At 40.7% G+C, this 23,440-nt stretch overlaps 1 protein-coding gene across 1 annotated transcript in view; it reads right to left on the reverse strand.

Annotated features, from left to right (window-relative positions):
* LOC127644780 (cadherin-18-like) overlaps positions 1-23,440 on the reverse strand; it is an 81,351-nt gene that overhangs the window by 39,093 nt on the left and 18,818 nt on the right. The window contains exons 3-4 of the mRNA XM_052128159.1: positions 6,553-6,847; positions 2,992-3,111 (exon numbers count right to left, since the gene is read on the reverse strand). Coding sequence (XP_051984119.1) covers positions 2,992-3,111; positions 6,553-6,847 — 415 coding nt within the window. The remainder of the gene's footprint in view (positions 1-2,991; positions 3,112-6,552; positions 6,848-23,440) is intronic.

Consider the following 23,440-nt stretch of genomic DNA (forward strand, 5'->3'; position numbering starts at 1 on the left):
CTCGCCTTGGGCGATTCCGAACAGGGAGGACCTTCTCATCATTGGCCCGAATTGTGAAACCATTTGTTCTGGCCCCTAAGGGTACCAAATGAGGTTCACAGGGTTTTCTCTTGGGATTATCGAGACCATTTCTAGTGCTAGGGCTCCCTCCACTTGGAACTGATCTGGGTAGATTTTACAGGGCAGAAGAGGACCTCTTCGCCTCTGTTGATAGCGCAATGTATCCTCTACTTCTCCCCGAGTCGCCCAGTCCCCCCCCCTCCCCCTCGGGAGGGGCTGAACGTAGTAACGCAAATGCACCTGCATGCGTTTCCTTCTACTAACGTTCTTATTACAGAACCAGCTAACTGCCAGTTTGCTTCAGTTCTGGATTTTGTGTAGAAAGAACTGTCAGCGGGCACTTGCCTCGCCACTGCCAGGTTCTATGTGGCCACTGCGGTTTGCCACGGCTTGGTGGGCGGGGTGCCCTCAAAGAGGCATCCTCATTATTGCCCGGGCCTAAGAGGCGCGCGGTCAAGCTTCGCCAGTAGGTTTCAGGGCGCACTCTACCAGAGGGCTCTCCCCCTCTAAAACCTTGGCTAGAAGTCTCCCTCTGCAGCAAGTTTGTGATGCGGCAGGTTGTCCTCTCCGCACACATTCATTCGATTTTTATAGTTTGGATGTTTTGCCACTCCGGGCTCTTATGCCCTTGAGTCGACATCTCAAGCTCATGTCTGGACAAGTTTGTGATGCGGCAGGCTGGTCCTCTCCGCTCACATTCATCAGTTTTTATGACAAGTTTGTGTTGCGATAGGGTTCTCTTCGCACACATTCATCGAACATTATGGGCTAGATGCTTTGCTACTCCGGACTCTTATGTCCTTGAGTCGACATCTCAGCCCATGCCTAAACAAGTTTGTGATGCGGCAGGTTGTCCTCTCCGCACACATTCATCAGTTTTAATGACAAGTTTGTGTTGCGATAGGGTTCTCTTCGCACACATTCATCGAACATTATGGGCTAGATGCTTTGCTACTCCGGACTCTTATGTCCTTGAGTCGACATCTCAGCCCATGCCTAAACAAGTTTGTGATGCGGCAGGTTGTCCTCTCCGCGACACATTCATTGGACTTTTTAGTTTGGATGTTCTGCACTCCGGGCTCTTATGCCCTTGAGCTCGACATCTCAGCTCATACCTGAACAAGTTTGTGATGCGGCAGGCTGGTCCTCTCCGCCACATTCATCAGTTTTTATGACAAGTTTGTGGTGCGATAGGGTTCTCTTCGCACACATTCATCGAACTTTATGGGTTAGATGCTTTGCTACTCCGGGCTCTTATGCCCTTGAGTCGACATCTCAGCTCATGCCTGAACAAGTTTGTGATGCGGCAGGCTGGTCCTCTCTGCTCACATTCATAAGTTTTTATGACAAGTTTGTGGTGCGATAGGGTTCTCTTCGCACACATTCATCGAACTTTATGGGTTAGATGCTTTGCTACTCCGGGCTCTTATGCCCTTGAGTCGACATCTCAGCTCATGCCTGAACAAGTTTGTGATGCGGCAGGCTGGTTCTCTCCGCACATATTCATCAAAATGTAATGGTTTAGATGTTTATGCTACTCCGGGCTCTTATGCCCTTGAGTCGAAATCTGAAGCTCATGTCTGAGACCTCTCGCGTTTTTGAGAGTACACTGCACAACCGTAGGGGTCCGGACAGCCCCAAGTGCGGCGGCGTGGGTATTGCGTTCCCCGTAGCGCTTAGCAGCGCAACATCGTAGTGAAGCTTTTTGTAAAGGGAACGTCTCGGGTTACATGTGTAACCCTTGTTCCCTGAAAAAAGCGGAACGAGATGTTGTGCTGCTTTGCCGCACTGGGACGTCCCAGGACTGCTCTTCAAGAAGAAGTATCTGACGACACCTGGTGACGTATCCATTTATAGCCTGGCCTCAGGTGCATCTAATGATTACATCAGCCGAGGCTTTAAATTCCGGTCAGTGTTCATTGACGTGTTCCACACATTATTCAGCTCGGCTCACAGCTAGAGCTGTTCCCCGTAGCGCTTAGCAGCGCAACATCTCGTTCCGCTTTTTTCAGGGAACAAGGTTTACACGTTTTTCAATTACTGTTATTATTATTGCATGCGCATAAATTTGGGTCTCTATGACATTGATGACAAGTCAATTTCAGCAGAATATGAGGGTTAGTTCTTGACTAAAATCCTCTGAAAGTCTCTGCAGGAAAATATGTACTGTGCTAGTAGTGCGGAGGGGATTGCTTTTTTATTTTCTTACTTCTTAAGAGGAAACAACATTTATAAAAAAAGCCCCTTAAAAATGCGAGGGCCCGTCAATTGTGGTCCACAGAGGGTAACACAATAATTTGTGAGTTCCTTTGTAATCCAGAAAGCTGTTTCATAGAGAAACTGTATCTGTGTTTCCTATGGCATGTTATTGTAGAATGACTCATTCTCTGATGACTTAACCCACATATTCGATCAGAAAATATTCTATTGGAGCCTTTCATAATAAATTGCATTTCAAAACATCTTTACAACATTTACCCCTTCCATATTATTTTGTGTCTTCTTTTTTTTTTGGGCCTTTTCCCCTTTACTGTTTACACCCTACTTACTAATACATAAAAGTATACAGGTGTGTGCCCTGGTGGGTTCAGGTCATGACCAGGACGGACTAAAATCTGGGTCCCTGTAAGCTCTGACCTGTAGTGAATAATTTTTACCAGATTTAAAGTTTTGACAGGCTTACTTCAATTTAATATTAACATTTCAGCTCAAATCTTAATGGCATCCTTTACAGATGTGATTTGAACATGGCAATATAAAATGCTTTCGCTCTCACCATGTCTCTCACACACACTCAGTCACAAACAGCAAACTGTGACTCTTGAGCTGTGATTTGTCATGGAGGGTCAATTTGACCCAGTAACAGATATGCATCCCACCAAAAAAAAACATGATTCATATAGAGAGAAGTCAATAAAGGTCCTTGCCTACCAGTTTTGGGGTCAACAGTGAAGTAAGACTGCCCTTGCAGAATACTGTAGACTATCTTGGCACTGTTCCCATAGGTGGGGTCATCAGCGTCTGTGGCAGTGATCTGGAATACCGAAGTACCTGGGTGGACAAACAATATTAAACAATAATAAAACAGTAAAACAGTTAAAAGCATTCACATGGCCTTGCTAACTGTGTTTGGGAAAGATGCTTTTTGACTTTTTTAACTTTTGAAAAATTTGTTAGCAATGCTTCTTACAAAAAAGTAGTTAACTACATTAAAGCTACTTCAGGAGACACTACCTTTTAAAATATTTAATAATTCGATTACTGTATATAAATTAATCAGAGCAACATTTTCTGGCACAAAAAACAATGAGGGTTCAATTAGGTTGACAACATAACAGATACACAAATAATTATAATAAGTAGTATTTAGTCAAATATTTAGCTATAAATATTTTCTTTTTTTAAGAAATTACAGTATTTTTTCACCTTTCATTTTTATGATCTGACAATGTATTTGATTATTGCCTCTGTTTGCTCACTATCAGCACAAACAAATTAACATTAAAAACAACAATGTAGCATATATTTAGTTAGTTACTCCCCAACACTGCTTGCTAATTCTCAGATTTACATTGATTAAAATTAATGCATGCCATAAGCATGTTCCAGTTCCTTGGCAAACAGTGGGAGATGCAGTTTTCATATGCCTTGACTTTTTATTTTGCTAACTTAACTCAAACTACTCAAATCACTTTATTGTCACAATACCATGTACACAAATGCAACAGTAGGTGAAAGTCTTGTGTGCAGTTCCGAGCAACATAGCAGTCATGCTAGTGATGAGACATATACCAAATTACAATAAACAACATATTTACACAACACAATTTACATATCAAATGTACACATAATTACACAATAATAATATATAATGTACAGTAAACAATACACACAGTATAGAATACACATACAATAAAAATAAAAATAAAGAGTATATAAAAATACACTCACCTAAAGGATTATTAGGAACACCATACTAATACTGTGTTTGACCCCCTTTCGCCTTCAGAACTGCCTTAATTCTACGTGGCATTGATTCAACAAGGTGCTGAAAGCATTCTTTAGAAATGTTGGCCCATATTGATAGGATAGCATCTTGCAGTTGATGGAGATTTGTGGGATGCACATCCAGGGCACGAAGCTCATCCCAAAGATGCTCTATAGTCACAAGCCTCTTACTCTACTTTCCTTTACCATGACGTTCTGTTTCACTAGATAATTGTGATTTATTATGGATTTGAGAGACAATAATAATCTGTCTAACTGTATTAGTCTGTTTGCTTGAATTCTGACTTTTGTTTTTAGGCAAAGCAATTATATTATAGTTGTAATAAATAACTTTAGAAAATACTTCAAACTCCAACATTTTCAAGATGTAAATTATATTCCAGTGCTGGAGGGGGCATCGTAGAAGATCATGCTGATCCACGTCGATAGATGCCAGTACAGCATCTAACACCACTGTCATATCGGTACATAAAGTACACCAAGAATAGCAATGCTAACGCTAGCTAGAGAACTACTGAATGCCCCTTTAAAATAAGATCAGAAACTTGATGCAGTGAGGAAAAGTACCTGGTTCTAGAATAGCCCCTCTTAAATAGCCAGAGGCACCGAGTTGACTGATGTGGGTTTAGAGCACTCTACCACTAGTGCTAGTGATTAATCCATCACAGGCTAGGGAGTGGAATCATGGAGTTCACCAGCTCAGTGGTGGTGTTTGTGTTATATTTCATAAGACTCCTTGATGAACAGTATAATTGTGATTTTTGAGAGAGAATAGGAGGAGAACATTTGTGGATTCAAGGCCAGAAGTGAGAAATAAACCTCGCCCTCACCCTAGCTATGCCTGGGGGGAAGATTGTACAGATAGGTTGTGAGGAATGATAATTTCACAGCTCTTTGGCTTGTGTCCAGCCAATTGATTGGGATAGGAAGGAAGAACTCTGTGGACCATTAGCACTTTCCTGTCAGTCTATTTACTGCAGGGCTGATGTGCATGACCATTGATGCAGACTGCAAGCTCTGCATGCAGATTACTCATCTATTTGATTGGATATCACAAATCTATTTCAAATAGACATTTCAAATGGAGATAGGAGTGTAAAAGAAGGTCTTAATAACACTATGTGGTTTTTGTCTACCTAATGAAGCACAATTAGTTTGAAACTATTTAGAATAGTATTATTTGAAAAAAAAAAAATATATGAGCAAAGTCCATTTGAAGGGTTAGTTCACCTTTTTACTCACCCTCATGCAATCCCAGACATGTATGACTTCTGCAGAACTCAAAGGGAGATTTTTAGAAGAATATTTCAGCTCTGTTAGGTCCATACAATGCAAGTGCATGGGTGCCAAATTATTGCCGCTCCATTTTAAAAGTAATCTATAGGACTCCAGTGAATTAATCCATATCTTCAGAAGTGATATGATAGTTGTGGGTGAGAAACAGATCAATATTTAACAAATTATTTGCTAAAAATACTTATCCCTGCCCATTAGGGGGTAATATGCTAATCCTTTAAGGAAAGTCAGTTGATTCGGTGGTGATACATCTTTGTAATGTAGGGTGGCTATTTGTAGATGACATACATGTAAATCTTCAATCTACTTAAATGGAGAGATATCGAAATCTCCCAAAGTGTTTTTTAACATTATATTTTAAAAACATATTTCAAATCAGAAATACAGTCTGACAACAATGGTATCATACATATTGCTTCAAATCAAACCACACAAAAAAATGTATTTTACGGGCATGTATGTTTTTAAGTAAACAAACTTTATAAAAAGATAACTGACTCTTTTTAACTTTTTGGACTCCTACTGCTGCCATATTGAAAATTCCAATTTCCTCCTTTATTGTTCCACGAGTTTTCCCGTCTACTCCTCCTACATTACTCTGTACATAATATACTGTTTTTTGTTCTTTATATAACAGATTGTAATAGATTTGCACTACGTGTGTGTATGTGGGTATGTATGAAGGTGAGTGTATGTACGAATATGTATAATAATTTATTTTGTATTCTTTTTTGTTTTAATTACCCATGTCTTGCTGCTGTTTTTGGTATTGTTTGTATTGTTGTACACTGAAAGCTCCTGTCACCAAGACAAATTCCTTGTATGTGTAAGCATACTTGGCAATAAAGCTGATTCTGATTCTGATTCTTCTAAACGGTCTCTCATGTGAGCGAATATACTTTCAAGGATTTTAATTGAGAGATTTTATGAATTTGAGACTATTGGTTGGAGTGTGTAATGCAGAATCTTGGGGGTTCCTGTAACCACTCTTTCTATTTTGATACAACAGACAATACACAGTATCCCCTTAAGAGGCTTTCTATTAGAAACAATAGCTTTAATAAATACCATCATAAATCCAGCTCAACCAACCAACAGTGCAATATGAAATCCACGCCAGCAAGGCTTACTGCCTTAGCACAGCTCCAGACACCTCCTACTGCCCAGAGGTCTTGAATGTTCACTCACCGATGTCTGCCATCTCAGGCACAGAGGCTGAAAAGGGGCCGTCTGGGAACTTAGGGGCATTGTCGTTCACATCCTGGACCTTGATGATAAATTCGGACTCAGGTTCCACGGCTTCGTTGGTGAAGCGGTCAATGGCGCGAGCGTGGAGGACATAATGGCTCTTCTTTTCTCTGTCCAGGCTTTTCTTAGCATGAATGTCACCTGTCATCTCGTTGATTATAAATATGGTACCGGCACCTTCTCCAGAGAGCAGATACTGGACAGAGCCATCACCTTTGTCTGAGTTTGAGTGTAACTGAAAGACAAAAGAAAATATATATCTATATATTTGTTTTACCACTGCTACCTTGACTGTGTAGTTAAAAGCATATAAACTTATAACTACTGAGAATGGCACATTCTATTTATTGGAATGCAGATTATCTGGCCATATTTTAGAATATATAGATATATGAATAAGAATGATTTAAGATTTTACACTACTTCTAGGTCACTAATAAAATGAAATTGACCATCTTAACTTTTTGGGATATTTTTTAATCATTCTGAGATCACATAGATCATCAGGTTTTGCAAAAACTTGAAAAGTTCATACCAGCTCAAGTGCATGTTGTCATTACAGCAATAGGGGGACATACTAAATACAAATAAATTCTGAAATTCCTGTAATTTTTTCAGCTCACTCAAATTATTAAACTAATCATATAATTTGTAATGGAAAACTGCATAGAATATATATATATATATATATATATATATATATATATATATATATATATATATATATATAGTACTTTTGAAACTGTTTACACTAACTTTATACAGTAGTATAGCTGTATGTGTCACTCTTTGTACATATAAATCATCCTGTTTTAAGAAAATTGAAGGGCATTGTCCTCAAAATAAATGATCAAAGTCAGAAGTGATGAAAGCGGTGGTGGTTGTGTGGTGGGGGATCGTATTCAAGTCAAGTGTTTTTTATTGTCGTTCAACCATATATAGTTAGTACAGTACACAGTGAAACGAAACAACGTTCTTCCAGGACCATGGTGCTACATAAAACAAAATAGGACAAACACCTATATGAAGTGCACGTGCAAACGTGTGCAAAACGTAAGGGACAGTACAATAAATTTAAAAACATGAACAGTACACAGTAGTGCAAAAAGATGACAGTTTATAAAAATGCCAAATGTAAATATAACATACTATGACATGAGTGTTCTATGCACATAGCAGTTATTGAGGTAGCAGCCAGGTATAAAGTAACAATAATTAAAGTGCAACTCAGGACACGTGTGTGTAAGTGTGTGAGTGTATGTGTGTGTGTGTGTGTCAGTCCAGTCTTGAGTATTGAGTATTGAGGAATGCTTCGGTACCTCTTGCCAGTAAGGGGTGTGTGGGGTCATCCACAATGCTGGTTGCTTCGCGGAAGCAGTGTTTTTTGTAAATTTCTTTGATGGAGGGAAGAGAGACCCCGATGATCTTCTCAGCTGTCCTCACTATCCTCTGTACGGCTGTGCGGTCCGAAACAATGCATGTCCCAAACCAGGCAGTGATGATGCTCTCAATAGTCCCTCTATAGAATGTAGTGAGGATGGGGGTGGGAGATGTGCTTTCCTCAGTCTTCAGAGAAAGTAGAGACGCTGCTGGGCTTTCTTGGTAATAAATCTGGTGTTGAGGAACCAGGTGAGGTTCTCCGCCAGGTGAACACCAAGGAATTTGGTGCTCTTGATGATCTCCACAGAGGACCCGTCGATGTTCAGAGGAGAGTGGTAACTCTGTGCTCTCCTAAAGTCAACAACCGTCTCTTTTGTTTTGTCCACATTCAGAGACAGGTTGTTGGCTATACACCAGTCCGTTAGCCGCTGCACCTCCTGTCTGTATGCTGACTTATCGTTCTTGCTGATGAGACCCACCACAGTCATGTCATCAACTTAATGAGCAGAGTCAGCAGAGTGAACAGCAGTGGACTGAACACAAAGCCCTGGGGGGCCCCAGTGCTCAGTGTGGTGGTGGTGGCGGTGGAGGAGATGCGGTTTCCGATCTGGAATGACTGAGGTCTCCCAGTCAGGAAGTCCAGGATGCAGTTGCAGTCCTCTGAGCACCCTGCCAGGAATGTTGTCTAGTCCAGCAGCCTTCTGTCGGTTGACTCTATATAGAGTTTTCCTCACATCAGCCATGGTAAGACAGAGCACTTGGTCGTTGGGAGGAGGGATGGTCTTCCTCTCCACCACATCGTGCTGTGCTTCAAACCTAGCGTAGAAGTCGTTCAGCGCATCTGGAAGGGAGGCATCTTTTTTTCACAGGCAACTAATGTTGTCCTTTAGTTGGTGATGGCCTGGATGCCCTTCCACATGCGCCGCGTGTCCCCGCTGTCCTGGAAGTTACTGAGGATTCTCTGGGCGTGTGCGCGCTTTGCCTCTCTGATGGCCCAAGACTGTTTGGCCCGCCCTCTTGCCGCGCTTTCACTTCCTCGCACACCGCTTATGACGTCCCCTCCCCCGGGCACCGGCATCAGGCGACGCCGAGGACTGGAGGCCTGGACTGGAGGCCATGCAAGAACCAGCTTGGTTGTTGCATGAGTTTATATTTTAACAGTGTCTGGCAATGGTAGACACGAACACCGGTTGCTCCGATGTCCATGTGCCGTAAAAGTTGGGCTAAGTGACAAAAATAGCACCATTTTGATCCGGGGTGGCCGCTGCGTGCTACCACACTGCCATCTTGGATCAAGCATTCAGTAGTCTAACATTGCTCGTCAATCTCGCATCAGCAAGCAGTTTATGTTAACAGTGTTAGCGCCAAGTAAGATGTAAGTATCTAACTAAACTTGCAAAATTTGCCCACTATTTTATTTTTTATGAAATGTTGTACCTACCGTCAGTAATTTGTAATTGAAAATTTGTTGTGGACAGTAAGTGTTTAGTAATTTGTAATTGTGACTGTAAAAATATTGACGGGGTATTTTTCAGCTTATCAATATTAAGACAATGAGGGAATGCATGTATACAGATGAATTGAATGAATGTAGTTTTATGGCAAGCTTTGTAAGTATCCTTAAAAAAAAAAAACACTTGACATTGTTTAAGATAATGATCTATGAAACACAAAGTAGAGCATTATCACCCTCATATTAGAACCAGAACATGCAAGACCTGTGACTTGTGGCTTCAATTGTGTTTTTAGGTCATGGCAATTATAGGAAAAATAATAATAATAAATTAAGATGAACAACAGTATATGTATACATATATATATATATATATATATATATATATATATATATATATATATATATATATATATATAATATACACTACTGGTCAAAACTTTTGAAACACTGAAATGTTAATCATAATTTAAAAAATATTTTGATCTGAAGGTGTATGCTTAAATGTTTTAAATTCGTTTTGTAGACAAAAATATAATTGTGCCACCATATTAATTGATTTAATTATAAAACTAAAATATAATAATAAAAAAAAAAAAAAACGTTTTTGAAATTGATGATTGATGACTTTGATGACCAAATTATAAAGAAAAGCAGCCAATAAGTGCCCAACATAGATGGGAACTCCTTTAATACTGTTAAAAAGCATCCCAGGGTGATACCTCAAGAAGAAGATTGAGAAAATGTCAAGAATACATGTCTGCAAATTCTAGGCAAAGGGTGACTACTTTAATTAGTGGTGCTTGCAAAGCATCACTATTGTAATCTCACATACTTATTATTAGTGGTGCTTGCAAAGCATCACTATTGTAATCTCACATACTTATTTTTATTTTTATACTTTTTATTATTCTATCTCCGTGACAAAACTTCGGCACCTAACTCGTCCCGCACCGTTTGGCGTAGACCCACGAATGAGGTGTCAAATCGAACGGCCTATTGAGGACACGTGTGCTATGACTTTTATAAGCTTATCGGGTACGGTAATTGCCCCAGGGGCAAAAAAGCGCCGAAAAATCCCATAGACTTAACATTGCGACAAACTTTGACGCGTCACAGCTCCGAGCGAGGATTTCGCAGAAACGTGTGATTTGCCACATTTGAAGAGGCTGGCAGGCTCTGTAAGAGCATACCTCAAAATGGGGTAAAAGTTGCACCCCTGGGGGCAGGAGCAGCCCAAAATGCCCCAATTGACTTACAATGGTGTAGGACGGCCCATGAAATGAAATGGCATTGGGATTTGTATTCAACATAGCTCTGGATCACAGTGTCATAGAGACAATGGGGCGGGCTCATTTTACTCAGACGACCAATCAGTATCTCAGGATCATTTTGAATCTATCAAGCCACGCCCTAGCAACAATTTAGAGCACCTTAGCAACAAGTCCCATACACTTCTAATGAAAGACATCAAAGGGATATCTCCGGATAGAAGTTTCATAGAAACACAAGGGTGGTCTCGTTTCACTCGGGGCAGCAAACAGCCAATCATGAATCACCTCAACACTTCCTAGCCCCTCCCTAGCAACCATTGTCGAGCACCTTAGCAACCAAAATCCATAGAGGATATCTTCCATTCTGAATGTCACAGAGGCATGGGAGTTGGTTTATATCATTCATACTGACAAGCAGCCGTTGGAGATTAATGATTGGCAGCTGCCAAGCCACTCCCTAGCAACTAAACAGAGTACCCTAGCAACCCTTTAGCAGTAACTATATCTCTGCACCAGAAAATCAGAGAAACTTCTGGGTTGATTTATTTCAATCAGGATGGCAAGGACACTTCATTAGTATCACTAAGGTAACTGCCTAGCAACCAGATGGGGTTACCCTAGCAACCGAGTAACAAATCACATATCTCTGCATCAGAAAAACGTAGAGACTTCCGGGTTGACTTATTTCAATCAGGATGGCAAGGACACTTGATTACTATCACTATGATTACTGCCTAGCAACCAGATGGGGTTACCCTAGCAACCGAGTAACAAATCACATATCTCTGCACCAGAAAATAGTACTGACTTCGGGTTGATTTATTTCACTCAGGATGGCAAGGACACTTCATTACTATCACTATGGTAACAGCCTAGCAACCAGATGGGGTTACCCTAGCAACCGAGTAACAAATCACATATCTCTGCATCAGAAAAACGTAGAGACTTCGGGTTGACTTATTTCAATCAGGATGGCAAGGACACTTGATTACTATCACTATGATTACTGCCTAGCAACCACATGGGGTTACCCTAGCAACCGAGTAACAAATCACATATCTCTGCACCAGAAAATAGTACTGACTTCGGGTTGATTTATTTCACTCAGGATGGCAAGGACACTTGATTACTATCACTATGGTAACTGCCTAGCAACCAGATGGGGTTACCCTAGCAACCGAGAAACACATCACATATCTCGGCACCAGAAAAGAGTACAGACTTCCAGGTTGATTTATTTCAACCAGGATGGCAAGGACACTTCATTAGTATCAATATGGTAACTGCCTAGCAACCACATGGGGTTACCCTAGCAACCGAAGTAACAAATCACATATCTCTGCATCAGAAAACGTAGATACTTCTGGGTTGACTTATTTCAATCAGGATGGCAAGGACACTTGATTACTATCACTATGGTAACTGCCTAGCAACCAGATGGGGTTACCCTAGCAACCAAATAACAAATCACATATCTCTGCATCAGAAAAACGTACAGACTTCCGGGTTGACTTATTTCAATCAGGATGGCAAGGACACTTGATTACTATCACTATGATTACTGCCTAGCAACCAGATGGGGTTACCCTAGCAACCGAGTAACAAATCACATATCTCTGCACCACAAAATAGTACTGACTTCGGGTTGATTTATTTCACTCAGGATGGCAAGGACACTTGATTACTATCACTATGGTAACTGCCTAGCAACCAGATGGGGTTACCCTAGCAACCGAGAAACACATCACATATCTCGGCACCAGAAAAGAGTACAGACTTCCAGGTTGATTTATTTCAACCAGGATGGCAAGGACACTTCATTAGTATCAATATGGTAACTGCCTAGCAACCACATGGGGTTACCCTAGCAACCGAGTAACAAATCACATATCTCTGCATCACAAAAACGTACATACTTCTGGGTTGACTTATTTCAATCAGGATGGCAAGGACACTTGATTACTATCACTATGGTAACTGCCTAGCAACCAGATGGGGTTACCCTAGCAACCGAGTAACAAATCACATATCTCTGCACCAGAAAATAGTACTGACTTCCGGGTTGATTTATTTCACTCAGGATCGCAAGGACACTTGATTACTATCACTATGGTAAATGCCTAGCAACCAGATGGGGTTACCCTAGCAACCGAGAAACAAATCACAGATCTCGCACCAGAAAAGAGTACAGACTTCCGGGTTGATTTATTTCAACCAGGATGGCAAGGACACTTCATTAGTATCAATATGGTAACTGCCTAGCAACCAGATGGGGTTACCCTAGCAACCAATTAACAAATCACATATCTCTGCATCAGAAAAACGTAGAGACTTCTGGGTTGGTTTATTTCACTCAGGATGGCAAGGACACTTCATAAGTATCACTATGGTAACTTCCTAGCAACAAGGAGGGGTTACCCTAGCAACCAAATAACAAATCACATATCTCTGGATCAGAACATCGTAGAGACTTCCTGGTTGACTGATTTTACTCTGGATAGCAAGGAGACTTGATAAGTATCACTATGGTAACTGCCTAGCAACCACATGGGGTTACCCTAGCAACCGAGTAACAAATCACATATCTCTGCACCAGAAAATAGTACAGACTTCGGGTTGACTTATTTCAATAAGGATGGCAAGGAGACTTCATTACTATCACTATGGTAACTGCCTAGCAACCAGATGGGTTTACCCTAGCAACCGAGTAACAAATCACATATCTCTGCATCAGAAAAACGTAGAGACTTCTGGGTTGATTTATTTATGACCATAATTTTTGTTCTTTTCAAGCATGCTATTTCACTGAGTTTTGCCACGGCAAGCACCACTCACATTTTCTTCAGGAAATGTACCTATCTAGTTTTTATTTTTATTTTTATTTTTATATCTCTTAACAAAACTTCGGCACCTAACTCGTCCCGCGACCGCTTGGCGTAGACCCACAAATGAGGTGTCAAATCGAACGCCTATTGAGGACACGTGTGCTATGACTTTTATAAGCTTATCGGGGTACGGTATTTGCCCCAGGGGCAAAAAAGCGCCGAAAAATCCCATAGACTTAACATTGAGACAAACTTTGACGCGCCACAGCTCCAAGCTGAGGATTTCAGTAGAAACGTGTGATTTGCCACATTTGAAGAGGCTGGCAGGCTCTGTAAGAGCATACCTCAATATGGGGTAAAAGTTGCACCCCTGGGGGCAGGAGCTGCCCAAAAATGCCCCAATTGACTTATAATGGTGTAGGACGGCCCATGAAATGAAAAAGGCATAGGGATTTGTATTGAACATAGCTCTGGATCACAGTGTCATAGAGACGAGGGGGTGGGCTCATTTTACTCAGACGACCAATCAGTCTCTCAGGATCATTGTGAAGCTATCAAGCCACGCCCTAGCAACCATTAAGAGCACCTTAGCAACAAGTCCCATACACTTCTATTGAAACAGATCAAAGGGATATCTCCGGATAGAAGTGTCATAGAAACACAAGGGTGGTCTCGTTTGACTCGGACAGCAAACAGCCAATCATGCATCAAATCAACACTTCCTAGCCCCTCCCTAGCAACCATTGTCAAGCACCTTAACAACCAAAATCCATAGAGGGATATCTTCCATTCTGAATGTCACAGAGGCATGGGAGTTGGTTTATATCATTCATACTGACAAGCAGCCTTTGGAGATTCATGATTGGCAGCTGCCAAGCCACTCCCTAGCAACTACACAGAGTACCCTAGCAACCGCTTAGCAGTAACTATATCTCTGCACCAGAAAATCAGAGAGACTTCTGGGTTGATTTATTTCAATCAGGATGGCAAGGACACTTGATTAGTATCACTATGGTAACTGCCTAGCAACCAGATGGGGTTACCCTAGCAACCGAGTAACAAATCACATATCTCTGCATCAGAAAAACGTAGAGACTTCCGGGTTGACTTATTTCAATCAGGATGGAAAGGAGACTTCATTAGTATCACTATGGTAACTGCCTAGCAACCAGATGGGCTTACCCTAGCAACCGAGTAACAAATCACATATCTCTGCATCACAAAAACATATAGACTTCCGGGTTGACTTATTTCAATCAGGATGGCAAGGACACTTGATTAGTATCACTATGGTAACTGCCTAGCAACCACATGGGGTTACCCTAGCAACCGAGTAACAAATCACATATCTCTGCACCAGAAAACAGTACAGATTTTTGGGTTGACTTATTTCACTCAGGATGGAAAGGAGCCATGTATTGTATTACCTTGCTAACTGCATAGCAACCACATGGGCTTACCCTAGCAACCTAGTAACAAATCACATATTTCTGCACCAGAAAATTATACAGACTTCTGGGTTGATTTATTTATGACCACAATTTCTGTTCTTTTCAAGCAGGCTATTTGACGAGTTTTGCCACGGCAAGCACCACTCACATTTTCTTCAGGAAATGTACCTATCTAGTTTATTTTGTTATGTTTAGTCACAACATAATTGCCATAGTTCCATTTATGTTATTCCATAGATTTGATGACTTTACGAAAAAAAAAATATCATAATAAAGAATGAGTGTGTTTCAAAACTTTTGACCGGTAGTGTATAAATATATGTGTGTGTGTGTCTTGAAAATATATACTAATAGTTTGCAAATAAAAAGAAACTGCCTTTTGTTGCACTCAAAATAGCTCACATGCAATATAATCATTATATTTAATATATGTTATAAATATACCGTATTTGGACAAATGTGTTTTTATTTCCAAAAAGAAAATTTTGAAATGGTTATGGTGAATTTAAATGGGTCACAGCACATTTCTGAGTTCCTTATGTTTTCTGGTCTGCGCAATGCTTTAGCCTATACAGTCATGCCTGTTATGGATCAGCTCATCACCAAGATCATTGTAAAGCAGTCAATGGAAAGGAGGAGGCAAGAACCGGCTTTCAAACATAAATAATAGTTTAATAATAAACTAAAACAGAAGACACAAACACACACATGACGGACATGTCCGTAAACTATCTCACTCTCCCGCACAATCCTCCGCAGTCGACCTTTATCCCTCTCGGAGGCTTGATTATATGATCACGACCCTGCCCCACCCTCCGCCCTGCCACATTCCTCCCTCGTTCTCTCAGGCAGGGGAGCCCCCGGCATGACGTACACCCCCCCCCCCTCTTTTCCTGGGGAGGGGCGTGCCTTTTTGCCCCGTCTGCCGGCAGGTCATCCCAGTCTACCTGGACGAGGGAGGGGACAAGGGGAGGGAAACAGAAATAATTCAATAGGGGGGTCTTCCTGTAACTTCCTGTAACAGTGTAGTACCTCATATAAATTAATTGCCATAATCTCTCTTTCCTGCATGCACGCACACAACATTGGTGCGTTTCTACTAAACATCACCTTTTGTGGGCCGAATGAGTTACATTTTTTTAACTTTGGTTTTTGAACTACCAGTGTCCTTCAGAATAGTCCTCCAGCAATAGTAAGTGGTGTAATTCCGAAAACTTTATGTGAAAAACCCTTTGATTTTGGCTTCATGAAAAAAATTAATGGATCAAAATTAACCAGTTATTAACTGCTTTTCAGCATTAAAAATAATGTTTTCAATCCGGAACAACTGAAAGGAAATTTGTTCCAGTTTCATTCATTTTCACTTTTCGTTCCCTGAACCGTTTTTAGTCCCTGCTTACCAAAGTGACCTTTGCCAGCTACTGTACCTTAAAAAAAATGAGTTACCCTGGCTTTAACAAAATGACAATTGTGAGTCGCCATGCACTAAAGCAATTCCACCAGCATGGTTGAGCAAGGTTAAGCACTTTAAGCTAACCGTGCTGAGAAATCCGGGCTGAGGATGGTTTGTAATCGTGCCGTACTCAAGTGGAAATGCTACTGGAACTGTTCCTCACCTTTCTCTGTATCTTTCGGCCCGATGGTGAAAAATGAAACACTAATGTCTTCAATAATGCATCTGAAATATGCAAAAACCTTTACATTTGGGAAATGGGTGAAAAAAAAATGCAAGTCCCTTGCACAGTTCAAGCTTTGCATTATTTTTTCATGTTAGATTTATCACAATAATGAATGTGGCATGTACCAGCTCTTGTCCCAGAATGCTCTTGATTTGTAATTAGCATACTCTTTAAATAGAACACACATTACATATAAGAAATTAGCAGGAGGACATCCCATGTGTTCTAAAGAAATACATTGTAAAGGAAAGGATTGGTTCTCAATTTCCACAGACTGAAATAAAGGCTAACAGTATACTCTTCTATACATTATTTCATCAGATGTTTTTGAATGCATGGGTAAAAAAGTGGCTCCCAAATATCCAAAATAGATAAACAATATACACTACATGCTTTACAAGGATGAAAGGATACTTTCTAATAAACACTGGTTAATTCCACCATATTTAGATTAGTTATGCAATAATAGATTCCATCACAGAATATTGCATTTACTGCCTTGGGGTAAGAAATGTATCTGGTGCTGTATACATATCCAAACAAGTAGCTTGAATTTGCATAAGGAAATGTGCAGTCTATAGCTATTATGCTAACTCTTCAAAGACCTCATTTTGTTTAATTTTTTATTCATTTATTTATTTATTTATGCTCTAGGAAAATAAGCAACTGTACTTCCTCTGGGTAATGCTGACTTTTCCATATGTCTGACTATTAATTTTATCCTTACACGTCAGTAACTGCAAATGCTGGTAAATTTTTATAAATTCAGATGTGACATATGTTTACAGAGAAACATAATGAAAGCTCGCTTCTGTTCAAGTCAGCCTTCAGTATAGCACCCAGTAAAATCCATATAAGAAACCATCTGTGGCACATACATCATTAGTACCACATATACCGTTCACATACAATTATGGTAACATAAATTGCAAAACAAAATTTGAAAAACAGCAGAAAAGTTGAATTAGGGATGTACAGGGTGTTGAATGAGAGCCCCAACCTGAGACTGAGAAACACTGCTATTTTCAGGCCACTTATCCAACAATAAATGCTGCCATTTCAGTCGCTAATGATCGCTAATATGGCCTCACAAAAAAGATTTTGAGCGTGATCCAAAAAAAATATTGGAGCAGCAGAAATTGGCAGAGCATGGCCCTTGCTGTGAAAAGAAGCACATTACTTGGCATGTTGCTGGGGTTGCTATTGAAGCAGCTTTCCTTTTCCCACTGTGTTCTCATAATTCTTGGCAGCCGCATTAATCCCACTGCTGTGAGCAATTAGTCAGAATGATGTTCACCTTCCAAACCTTTTCCTCCTGGCTAAGAGGGACATTCACCTTCACACACATATATATATATATATATATATATATATATATATATATATATATATATATATATATATATATATATTAGTCAGACGGGCCTGAACCCACACTATTCCTGAGGCTATTGCTTTATCTACAAAATTTCTGTATGCCTGGTTACAGCTGCAATGCAGCAAGACACATATTAAGCCACACAGGCACACAAAAGTAATCATGCCAACACAGACCTAAAACCGTTGTTTGAGGATGCTCAACTCATCCTCTTTCATATTGTTTGTAAATTATCAAGTTCACCTGCTGCACCAGTGTGAACGATTGAAGAATATATATATATATATTTTTTTTTTTCAGTACAACTGATATCAGAATAACCATTCGATTGAAATCGAATTGAAACCTTAACATTAATTTCAGACCAGTGGTCTCAGACTTTTGCTGCCCACTGTTTAGAATGATGACTGGTATTAAAAAGGACTTTAAGATTTAACATTCCATGTGGAACTGTCTTTAAGTCACATAAAATCAGGGGAGGATGAGAGACGAGTAGAGAGAAGAATAGTGGGAGACAAAACACATATACTTATGCAGCAAAAGGTGTGATGCTGTACCCTAGCATGACATTACCACACAGATGAATGGTTGTGAAAGGCACACCTGACAGATGTACACTCAAAGGCAGGCAGCCTAGAAAATACAAATGCTTCAAATATGATTAATATGATCACAAATGAAAGCAAAATATTATTTACAATAATAATTCATTAAACATTTGAAACAAACAGGATACGTTGCAGAGTTGCTGCATGCTAAGTGAACTAAACCTACTTGGAATACATTCTTCCATTAAATTGCAGGGTGAATAGAGGTACAAGGGATCATTTCTGAGAATGTTTACATTTTTGCCATTGCTCATGATGTAAAATAAAGAAAAAAGATAAATCCCAATGTCAACATCAATGCCATTCTATACTAGATTTATATGGCTGATTTTTAGTAATGGACAAATATACAAAGAATGATCCAGTAGGTAATTATACTCAAGTGTCCCACTATACCTATATTTACCCTGCATCTAGCCAAATGTAGGCCTATAAAACTCATGCCCACTCTAGTCAATGCTTCTGTAGTTGGTATCCATGTGCAGCTTTATTAACAATAAACATAGTAATATAGACAGGCAGGGGTCAATCACCAGCAATAGCAATATCCAAGGTAAATCAGAGGGATAGTCGGTAGGAGTCTGCATCAAGTTTTCAAACTGGTGAGAGAGGGCGTCGGCCTTGACGTTCTTAGAGCCTGGATGATATGTGACTGTGAAGTTGAAGCGAGTAAAGAACAACATCCATCTTGCTCCTTCCAACCAATGACTCCACTCATTGAGTGCACATGTCTAGAAGCTTTCGGTTCCCGACATTGTTCTGTTCATCGGAGCAGAGTTTGCGTGAGTAAAAGGCACAAGGGAAGAGTTTAGGAGGTGTACCGTACTGTTGAGAGAGGATGGCCCCGGTACCAGTGTTCGATGCATCTACTTCAACAATGAATGGGCGATCAGGATCTGGATGGTGAAGAATGGGTGCAGTGGTGAAACAAGCTTTGAGATCTTTGAAGAATTGGAGAGCAGCTGGAGACCACATGAGCCATGAGCTTTTCTTCTTAAACATAGACGTCAAAGGTGCGGCCACAGTATTGAAACCTCTTATGAAGCGCCTGTAGAAATTGGCAAAATGCAGGAAACTCTGTAATTCTTTTAATATGGTAGGTTGTGGCCATTTCAAAACGGCTCTCACCTTAGCACCATCCACTGCTACACCCTCTCGTCTGATGACATATCCAAGAAATGACACTGAGGTCTTATGGAACTCACATTTCTCAGCCTTGGCATACAGTTAATGGGCGATGAGGCATTGGAGAACAGCCCAGACGTGTTTGAAATGCTCCTCATAAGAGTTAGTGTAGATTAGGATGTCGTCAATGTATATGATTACCCCTTGATTCAGTAGATCACGGAAGACATGCCTAGAACACTGAAGGACTGTTGGCTAATCTAAAAGGCATGACCCGTATTCATAATGACCGGTGCTGGTTGAAATAGCTGTCATCCACTCATCCCTCTCACGAATACAGATGAGATTGTAAGCACTGCGAAGATAGAGTTTGGTGAAATACTTGGCAGTGCAGAGTTGTTCAAGTGTAGCTGGTACCAAAGGCAGGGGATAACGAAACTTTAGAATTATTTTATTGAGACCACGATAATCAATGTATGAGCAAAGCCCTCCTTCTATTTTACTCATGAAGAAGAAACCGGCTGATGCAGGTGAAGTGGAGGGTCGGATAAATCCCTTGGCCATTTTCTCCTCAATATATGATTTCAAGGCCTCGGACTCAGGTTTAGACAAGGAGAAGTTTCTGCCTCGTGGAGGTGAGGAACCAGGTAATAGTTCTATGGCAAAATCACAGGAACAATGAGGAGGTAGTTGGATAGTCAGTACCACTCCCTCAACAGAGACCCGGGTTCGAGACTGGCTCGTGATCCTCTCTCCATTGACGTAAGGTGGGTGTGTGCAATGTACATGTGTTTGTCAGGTTAAATGCAGTGGTAGTAGGTTTTGGGTTTACATGCTTGGAGGAGAATATCAATACATATAGTCAATTCAATGAACTGATACAAAGACTTATCCTCATCACAACATGCCAGCTCTGATTTAAGCTCTAAGTTCAGTCCCTTAAGAAACACCAGCGTCAAAGTGTCTTCCACCCACATGGTTTGAGCAGGGAGAGTACGAAAGTTGAGAGCATATTCTGTGGCGGGAGCATTACCATGATGGAGGGATAGTAGCTGATCTCCAGCATTGTCTTCCTCTGGATGTTTGAACACAGCGCCAAATCGTTGGAGGAAGCAACTGAATGAAGGGAATGTTGTTTGGTCACTGTTCCACACCAGTGTGAAAAGTTTTACCAGTGAGCAGTGAACAAACAAAGGAAATGCGACTCTCATCAGTGGGGTATAGTGCGGGTTGCTGGTTAAGGAACAGAGAACATTGGAGCAGAAATCCCTTACATTTGGCTGGTGACCCATCTAATTTCTCAGGGAAGGCAAGGCATGGGTTTGCGGTGAATGTGCTAGGTGAGACCGGGTGAGTCACTGGATTGGATGAAGAAGCTGATGGGTTTGGTATTGGTAAACAGAGGCTTTGCAAAGCCTTTTGGCCAGCACATTCGCTTGCGCTGAGACCTCAGTGGTGAGTTGCAGTAAAGCTGCTGGATCGGTAGTTGGCAAAGTCTTCCGTAATGATGAGTCAGTGGAGTTGGGATCCATGTGCAGCTTTATTAACAGTAAACATTGTAATATACAGGCAGGGGTCAATCACCAGCAATAGCAGTGTCCGATGTAAATCAGAGGGATAGTCACAAAATAGGCAAGAGGTCAGTGCAGGCAATCACAGGTAATATCAAGGTAAACTCAGTAATAACAGTATGTAGGCAGCAAAGGGTCAAGACAGGGTAACAGTACAGGATCATACACAGGTTAGGCAGTAAATACAAATAAATCTCAGAAATGGTAGCCAGTGCAAAACAAGACTTCGCAATGATAACGTGTGAGAGTGAGACTTACGTAGCTGAGTATATGAGGAACAGGTGAGCAGGTAATTAGAGCCAGGTATTATGGGAAATGGAGTTCATAGAGTTAAAGTCAAAACTCAGATGATGGAGCTTTCTGGTGGTGAATGAAAGGATCTACAGAGGCGGGATTCATGACAGCTTCATTGAGACTGAGCTCTATGACATTTTATTTTGATACTAAAGTGATGCATTTATAGCATTTAGATGCATTAGAATACCAGGGGTGTAAAGTAATGGATTACAAATACTTTTTAATACAAATAAATTGTATTTTTATCTATCAACATGATTGGCTAGGGAGAGTCTCGTGACTCCCGTCAAATCAAATCACACGTAAAAACTTGCACGGCAACTGTAGATCTGGCGCCAACGGTTATGGATGTGGAGGATGCCTCAAACACATTTTCAACACCTGAACATCATGGCCACACCTGAAATGGCTTTTCGCATTGAAAAACTCCAATTGCTTGACTGTGTCATGTGAGTTTAACTTGCTCAAGCCAAATGCATATCAGCATTAATCCTGCCTCTAATTTAGTACATAAATGTAATCTATCTATCACTGAGTTTATTGGGTTGATGTGAGAGATTAAGGCAATGTTATCAATAGGGTTGGGTGATAAAACAATCTTGATGTTTAAATGAAAAAAAAAGAGAGAGAGATGTCCTCGATATCATGATGTAATTTTCTACACTTAGCCTATATTCTACATCTAGACCAGTGGTGTTCATTACATTGATCATGATTGCAAGAGCACCATTGGTTGGTTGATCTACGGTAGATAAAATATAAAAGATTGCCTTTTTATTTCCTGACATCTATAGCTACGTGCTTTTTGATTAACAGGCGGCTAATGTTTGTGCGCTAAGTCGGGTACACACGTAAACTATCAAATACACTTCATATGTAGATGGTGATATGCATGAAGAATGTGAAGCACCAAAAATAAAAGAAGAAAGTGAAAGTGAAGGTGGAGATTGAATGAGCAGGGAGGAGAATTTAAAGTAAAAATGAACTTAAATATTGATCTGTTTCTCACCCAACCTATCATATCTCTTCTGAAGACATGGATTTAACCAATGGATTCACATGGATTGGGAACATTTTATGCTGACTTATGTGATTTTTATGCTTCAAAATTTTGGAACCCATTCACTGGCATTGTATGTACCAAAAGGGCTGAGATATTCTTCTAAAAATCTTCATTTGTATTCTGCTGAAGAAAGAAAGTCTTCATATCCGGGATGGCATAAGGGTGACTAAATGATGAGAGAATTAAAATTTTATGTGAATTGTACCTTTAAAGCCCAATGTGATCCCTGTACCAAACAACTTCTCTACTGCCTCTATTGTGCTTTTTTAGTGTTTTTTTTTTTTTTTTTTTGCATTCCTTGCATTGTTTGAGGCACATGTTGACCCAGCTGCCCCCCTCACTAGACCCACTGCAGTTTGCGTATCGTCCCAACCGTTCAACAGACGAGGCCATCTCCACCACCCTCCATCTGGCCCTCACCCGCCTAGATAAAAAGGACTCATACATTCGAATGCTGTTCATAGACTTCAGCTCAGCATTCAACACAAGCATTCCTCAGCACCTGATTGGAATGCTGAACCTGCTGGGCCTGGACACCTCACTCTGCAACTGGATCCTGGACTTCCTGACTGGGAGACCTCAGTCAGTCCGGAACAGCATCTCAACCACCACCAAACTGAGCACTGGGGCCCCCAGGGCTGTGTGCTCAGTCCACTGCTGTTCACTCTGCTGACTCTGCTCATTAAGTTTGCCGATGACACGACTGTGGTGGGTCTCAACAGCA

The sequence above is a fragment of the Xyrauchen texanus genome, chromosome 6 (genome assembly GCF_025860055.1).
Source record: "Xyrauchen texanus isolate HMW12.3.18 chromosome 6, RBS_HiC_50CHRs, whole genome shotgun sequence".
Taxonomy (NCBI): domain Eukaryota; kingdom Metazoa; phylum Chordata; class Actinopteri; order Cypriniformes; family Catostomidae; genus Xyrauchen; species Xyrauchen texanus.